A 7,887-nucleotide genomic window follows, 5' to 3' on the forward strand; every position below is an offset into this window, starting at 1 on the left:
ATATATAATCCAAACCTCAAGCGTGGAGACAAGCCAATCGAAGTGGCAGGTAAATTTGCTCACCCGAGAAGTTGTATAAGTTTCGGTGGCCTCGCTGGGGATGAGATTACTTCTCGAATCGGGAACTACAGGCCAGCTTTTGCCAACCTCCGACACTTGTGGTGCTCACGTAACGTGAGTTTTTCCGTTAATGACAGACTTTATACAGTGTCAGTGCAACCCATACTGCTTTATAGATCAGAAACGTGGTCTCTAAATGCAGAGGAAATACGAAACCTGTCAGCGTAGACTATCGTTGTCTCCGAAGTGTTGATCGTGGTAACATCGGATTAGCATTACTGAGGTACGCTAGATAGTGTAAGGGAAAAAACTCTCCCATGATAGATGAATTACTCAGTCTTCATAGGTTACGACGGTTAGGACATAACATCCACATGTCAGGGGACCGTCTCCCTCCCAGCTCTGTGCTGAGTGACATTGACAGTTTATGAAGTATGGAAACACTAACGAGTAAACCGAGTCGGGTTGAAAACTGTCACCTCCCTGGATGAGGACTCCGGGACTCAGTTCACTAATGGTTGATGACTTTGGCGGAAGTGATCCAATCGCGCAGTCAGTGGCGCTCATACATCAAAGCTATGATCTCGAACTAACTGGATCCGTCACCACCTTCGATGCATGGCCGTACCTTTCACGCTCTCTCCAACGATCGAAACTGTGGCAGCAGGAACCAATGTCCCAAACCTAATTGATTTGATTAATTATATAACACATGTTTCAGTGTGGTGCCGACGTCGCTTGCCACGTTAACCCATCATAGAAGTGGATACGAACACCCAACCGGTCACACCCTTGTGCGGTAATCCGATATCCATGATGTTGAACTTCGGACCTGGAACTGAAAGTAATACGTGATTCATCTCACGTGTCGCTTTAAAAACTGTCACGTCGTGGGCCAGGAAGAAACTCGTTCAAGTCGGGTGTGAGAACAGGTAAGAACAAGAAACGACAGGGAAGTTATGCGAAACCCTAATGCAAATGCTGATGGATAACCAAGTTCCGAGCACAATCGAAAGCCAGTGGGCTGAGTGTGCCAACCGCCTCGGTCTACACCAAGGCATCGTAGCTTCTCGTCTATAAGTTTGAGTATTCGTACATTACCTGGAGAGCTTCTATGCTCTTCGTTGCTCTCTATCGGTGTTGTTAACTACTTGTTTTCTTTATTACAGGATACAATTCACGAGGGCAATCGCGAACACAGGGACGTGCACAATATCTACGGTCTTCAAGTCCATCGTGCCACCTGGGAGGGATTGTTGTTGCGTTCGAAAAATCAGGAACGACCGTTTGTTCTAACCCGTGCATTTTTTGCCGGATCACAACGCACAGCTGCAGTCTGGACTGGAGACAACACGGCCAGTTGGGGACATTTGCAAGTAAGCAGATGTGGTGTAAGGTAGCTCGATGTGCTTGATTTCGACTTTTTGATTTGATGACCTGAATATTTAACTCTACCCCGACTTGCCCACTGGTGTTTTGTTTTATAGATCTCCACTCCAATGCTGTTGTCACTGTCGTTAACTGGAATAACTCTCTGTGGTGCCGACGTAGGAGGTTTCTTTGGCAACCCTGAACCCGAGCTGTTGACACGTTGGTACCAAGCTGCGGCTTTCCAACCGTTTTTCCGGTCACATGCACATATCGATACGAAGCGTCGTGAGCCATGGACGCTGCCAGAGGAGTATATGAACGCTGTTCGGTAAGTATGTTGTTTGCAATTCACGCCTACTCATGATTTAGTCATATAAAATTGTTTCGTCCGGATTCATTCGGTCAGGATGTGTCCATTTTTTATTTCCTGGGTTTTGATTGTTCCTCATATTGTCCTGCTAGCAGTTATTGTGTCACCCGCTAGGTGTCTCTGCAACACAGTGTTAATAATGTCGGCTTTTCTACCACACATGTACCCCTTTTCTGCTTTTCCAGTGAGGCTGTCGTAGAGCGCTATAATTTGCTACCATACTGGTATACAACGTTTGCTCGGGCCGAGGCAGACGGACAACCGGTGATGGCACCTGTATGGTATCATTTCCGACATATGCCTTCGACATACGATTTGGAAGACGAATACATGATTGGTGAGGCTTTGCTGGTTCGACCGGTCACCTCCGAGGGTGCACGATATGTTGATGTCTACTTTCCCCCTGGGGTTTGGTACCACTACCCAACGTTGAAAGTAAGGGCCTATAAAATTATTGGGATGTCTTGCTTGTATCCAGGAACCTGAACTTCTTATTTGCCTCGTTCGCTTTCTCATAGAAGTATCACTTAAATGAGCCTGCTTCCCGGATTAGCCATAGAGAACAGCCGAGGATGCCTCGACAGGAGACGCCTTCAAGAAATCACAGCTCACTCGCCATGGGGTGATTTCAATCTTGACTGCATTAATTCGTGCCCGCGGGCACTTCTGAAATTCATGCTTCAATTCTTATTGGAAGATGCATCGCCTTTAAAGATCAGTTCCAGCTTGAACGTAGTATAAATTTCCCAAATCCATCTTTGAGGAAAAAGCAGACGTGGTAATCCCCTCATCTGAACTATTTTGTTTTACAAAACCTTACAGTTGCTTGAAGTTTTTTTCGGTGATCACTTGTACGTGGATGACTTAGAAGAACTGCTAAACTGGACTTTTTTTTAAATTTTTTTACACATAGGGGTTTATCCATCGATCGGGTTATATCTAACAACTGTAAGATTATTGTTTATTTGAAGGCATCAGAGTTGATTAGTCTTTGAGCTTGGTTGCGAGAGTCCGTTGTGACCATCTAACAAAAAACGGGCTCTTCGTTGTCAGGTCTTTGAGGATTCTGTGGATGAGGACGGAACACCAATAGGTTTCCTGGTCATGTTTCCAGTCAGATAAGAATAATGCATCACCCTTATTGCTCTGTGATGTGGTTACCCAATTCACGATAAAATTCAAACGGTCGAACAAAGTAAATGTTCGGTCCAGAATTAAGCCTCAGTCACATTTAGACAATTTGTAGCAACATCTCGAATATCGAACCAAGTGAAACATGAAGCCGCCTGGTGCAGCACGTTCAGTTGAAGCGGACCATCACAAACGAGAAATTCAGCTGGATTCATTCGAGTCTCCCGTTAAAACCAAATTCATGTGCAAATGAGAGTATTTGTCGAAGAAACGGTTTACTTTTCTTGAGAGAACTATTTGAAAAAGCCGTCTGATGAATCACACACTCCAACTTTTCCACGTAACTATCACATTCTTAACTTACATTACACACCTAAGACACGTGGAACCAATCACAACGGCAAAAAATAATACATATTGTATTGAGCTAACGTGAAAATTCGCACCCATTCACCTTTAGGGCGAAACACCTCAGCCGAATGTCTTAGTGCCCAATAGGAAGTACAAGAATAGGCTTTCCGCAGTTGTTCAACACGCTTAAGTAAAACATTAATCGCATTTATATAGAATCTGAAACCAAAAACTCAATCACTTTATCAGTCGAATTGACCGAACCCTGCTCGCTAGGAAAGCTCAATGGCCAAAAGTGTGCTGCGTTTGGTTGGACCGTCTAAGTAAATGGTAAAGAAAATTGGGACCCAAGAAGATAAAATTTTAGCGTATACTTTTGAAGCAAATTTTGGAAGAGAACGGCACAGTGGATTCTTTTGAGCTGTGCTTCCCAGATTTGTGTTCTATTTTCCACTTGACAGCTGTCCTCCAAATTTCACGTGTAACACATTTTCAGCGGATGAGCTCAGAAGGTACTGCCGGTAGAATCGATAAGTCTGTTTTGAATGTCCATATTTGGTTTGCATCTGGCAGTCAGTCTCTTGATTTGGAATTCCAACTAAACAACAGTTCTTTTCGGACCTTTGTTGGGTAAGGTATACATCATTCGTGCTCACCACAAGTGGAACTCGCATGTTTCACGAATGCCTGTTCAACAGCAGAAGTTTCCCAGATTGTTGTGGCTCGTGATTTCAAAATGCACTGTGTAATGTTCAGGCGACTTAGCTATGGCGTCGACCAAATGCTTGCTAGTCCAAAAAGCATTGTTCATCACTAGCCACCGGATCCCATCTTAAATGGTCGGTGAAGACCAGGTACTGTTCAGACAAACAATTACATCTGCCCACTGTGAAATTGTGTAAAAAATTGAGCAGCGTGATGTTTTGAACTTTCCGGCAGATGCCGATCATATTTTACGATTTTAGTGGCTAGTTTTCAGAAACATTAGAAGACGCTTCAAATTTCATTGGTGGCAATCCCTCCGGGAGGTGGAGATGACTGTGCTGAAGCAAAAAAGTTCATTAACCGAGTTCCTGCTTTCAGCGGACCGACAGGTCAACGTTCCACGTCATCTTCAACGAGATACAGAAGCGCTTCTGCGCGTACAATGTTCGCCAACAATGCATATGGTAGTGAATCGCAATCTCCTACGGGGAATCATTCACACCGAGCAATCTGCGCTTCGGCACTATGATCCCTGAAGCTTACAAAACGACTTTCCCTATGTACTTCAGTCGACCGTTTTACCGCAGGTTACCGTGCAGTTTCCCGTCGTGCCACCCAGCTGGTATTCTTTATTTGACGCTATACCTTAACGAGATAACATACTTTTTAGAACAATTTATTCATATGACCTACCGAGCCTCGGTATCAAATGCACTGATCTAGCGAGTTATTGTGTGAGCTCTCTGAATACCTGGTGCCATCGTTGAATTCTGTCCATGAAGGTTGGGAGGCCCAGTTGAATACAGTGTCTGTCCAAGACCCTTTGTTTACAGATGTTTTCCGCAGTTGTTTGTCATGAAATTTACAGTAATCGCCTGTCCTATATGACAAATGTAAATTTGGTGCGTTGACTCGTCTTAGTAATAGTTCTAACACAGAAGATTGGGTGATTGGGACTTTGACTCTATGTAATTCTGGTGGCGTCAACCGATGCGCACTATAGGTGCATATTCCAGGTTGAGGTCATACGAGCTGTTGTGAGGTTTACGTCCTTGGCTGGAATCATGTCGTAAGCAGGTAGTGACAATGTTATATGACACTGTTCCACCTAGTACATTGGTTCCCAGCCAGGGTTTGGTGTTACCAGCTATTGTATGGACGAAGTCCACCTCCATTAACCCAATTGCTGGACAAGAACCTCTTGGTTAAGTCCGGACTGAGGAGGCGTACTTGATGGAAAGGTGGCACATCGTAGTGTGTAATCTTCCTTAAAGCCGTCAAGCGTGCTGTACCTCAACGATTTCTCTGTGGAGCATTCCACCGCTTACTACGCTGAGGAATTTCCTAAACCGAAGAACAGTCTTCTTCAACTTACATCCTCTCTGACGAAATACAGTCCAAGTCAGTCAAGATAATTGGAGGTAATTCGTTCCCGTTTCCGTGGCAACTGAAAAGCCGCGATATTTCTTTCCATATGTTATAAATGCAGATCATTTATATTTCCTCCTGGAAGCCTGTATGGTCTCAATGATCGAGGGATCGTTATGCACGAAGCTGCGTTCAGATTCGCCGGACCAATTGATGGGTTATTATCCATCGTTTTCTGTTTTCCGTTATTCGTGGACATCTGAAAGGTCGTCACCCGAGGAGCTATCTAACGTCGGACTACGTAATGCAAACCGCATGACTAAACGGCAGATTCACTCTATCCTATCTAACTGCGGGCTAATCACTCCCGGAAAACCAAATGGTATGGTATCCAACAGCCAACGGAAAGATCGGGAATTCGAATCTCTGTAAAGTTTCGTGGAATGATGATTCACAACAGGCCATAGAAGGTGTAAACTGTATCCACTTGTGGGACAGGGTGTAAACTTAATCCTATCCTTGAATAAGGGTACGCTTTCAACCGGGTGCAGTGGATATTGTGCAAAGGGTAGTTTTTTCAACTTTTCTTTGAAATTTCCTTCCTCAGCTGCATTGGATTAGGTTTGTCTCTTAATCAACATATTTACGTGTAGGTCGACAGTTGGGTAAAGTAAATTGTGTTTGGAATTAGCTGGTTGACTTTTTCGATTCACTCTTTTAAGAGGACATAGTGCTCCGAAAATCCATGTTCCTACGTTGTTCCATTTAAAATACTTAATCAACCGACCGAAAAAGATTTCACACATTTACATAGCTTCCTTTTCCCATTTCTTGTCACAGGACTTCGACGGTAACCAAAAGGTTCATTTTCCGGTCGGTTTGTCAACTATACCTGCGTTCTATCGCGGAGGTTGGATCGTGCCGAGACGTCAGCGTGTTCGTCGTTCCTCATGGCTGATGCAATGGGATCCATTCACCTTGTATGTCTTCATAGACCCCAATTCTGATCGTTCTCATGGTTACCTGTATGATGATGATTATCATTCAATCTCCCGTGAGACAGCACAATTTTACCGCATCGAATATGAGGTTGACCGCGATCCACTTTCCAATAAAGTCGCCGGTGGTCGTATGCGTGCTCATCTACTCCCGTTGCCAGGCACGACAGTCTTACCACAGGTTAACACATCTCTGCGGAGTGTTTCTATTGAACGCATTGTATTTGTGGGAATGCAACTACCTCTACAGCGAGTCACGCTCATCACTGGCTTGGGCGAACGTAAGCCTGTACGCTTCACTCAGGAGCCGACCGACCTGGCTGACCATAAATACTTCGGTGAGAGAAAAGAAGGTGTGGTTATCACACGTCACCCCTGGTTGATTTTGACTACCGACTGGTCTTTGCATCTTGTTACTGGCACCGAAATGAAATCCGAATTGTGATGGAATGCACCGGTTATCTTATGTTGTGCTGTTGACTTTTCCAAATCCACACCGCACATCCCTACCATAGTTCCACTTTGAAGTTCTTCACCCAAATTGTCGCCTCTTTTACACGACCTTCATTATTGCTGTGTACCCCCCAGCTTTTGCCCAAACGCGAAATCCTGGAACTGTACGCCCCGTTTTCGTATAGTTCGCTCTCCGAAAGACCTGGGATGCAATTAAGTATCTTCAGATGAACTGTCATTCTGTGGATGTGATGTTTGACGGAGCGCTGCTGCGAACACCACTGAATTTGGATAATAGGTTGCTCTTCTAATTTTTCCAGCTCGTCGGAACGAGGGTTAATTAGCAAGGTGCTGCTCACTCATGTTTAGTTCAAGCGCATTTTGGGGACAGTCGCTTGTGACCCAAGCTATCCGCGTTCGGTCAAGTGCCCTAAACAGCTGTTAGCATTTGTGAGACCATAGCTTTAATCTTAACGCTTCCAAACCTTACCTGATTCGATTGTACTAACCCTGGTGAAATTAAACGAAGACAGGGCATACTTCTTTGGCAGCATTCTAGTTTAGTCACTGTTTGTGTGCCAAAAACTGAAAATAGTATGTGATCTGATTGGCGCTGTCGAACAGTGCTGGTACTTGGACAACTTGTTGTCACGTGTGAAGCGCAAGATTGTTCCATGTAATCAGTTTAAATGATGTTTTGCCTGTTTTGTTTTCGTTCCGGTCACTCTTGATACTAATTCTTTCACAAACAGGATGCATCCGAACTTGTGTTAACATTAGCTAACGGAAATTTGGCCTAAGTGCTACTAAGTAGACCCGGTCACAATAATAATGGTGTAGTAGATATGAGGGGGTTGGGTAACCCCTAATAGGGGCTCAGTTAGGCAATGAACTGAAAGGACAAACGCCCATGTATGGAACTCGGATCGATAATCCCCTAACCATCGGACGAGTAGTTTAACAGCGGAGCCACCACGGACGCTGCCTCTCTTGTCACATGTGAGCTTGAGTTTCATCGATCAGCGATATCTCTGTTCAGTGCTGATGTCCTTTAGCTCCAAAGACAATCGCCATTGGGTA

General features: G+C 44.5%; 1 protein-coding gene across 1 annotated transcript in view; it reads left to right on the forward strand.

The window, feature by feature from the left end:
• The window catches only part of T265_08783 (hypothetical protein), a gene marked incomplete at both ends in the record, with an annotated part of 32,678 nt that extends 25,118 nt beyond the window's left edge, over positions 1–7,560 (forward strand). Inside the window, 4 exons of the mRNA XM_009174683.1 lie at positions 1,230–1,436; positions 1,548–1,759; positions 1,987–2,236; positions 6,197–7,560. Of these exons, the coding sequence (XP_009172947.1) occupies positions 1,230–1,436; positions 1,548–1,759; positions 1,987–2,236; positions 6,197–6,799 (1,272 nt within the window). The remainder of the gene's footprint in view (positions 1–1,229; positions 1,437–1,547; positions 1,760–1,986; positions 2,237–6,196) is intronic.
• Positions 7,561–7,887: the final 327 nt, after the last annotated feature.

The sequence above is a fragment of the Opisthorchis viverrini genome, assembly GCF_000715545.1.
Source record: "Opisthorchis viverrini unplaced genomic scaffold opera_v5_241, whole genome shotgun sequence".
Classification (NCBI taxonomy): Eukaryota; Metazoa; Platyhelminthes; class Trematoda; order Opisthorchiida; family Opisthorchiidae; genus Opisthorchis; species Opisthorchis viverrini.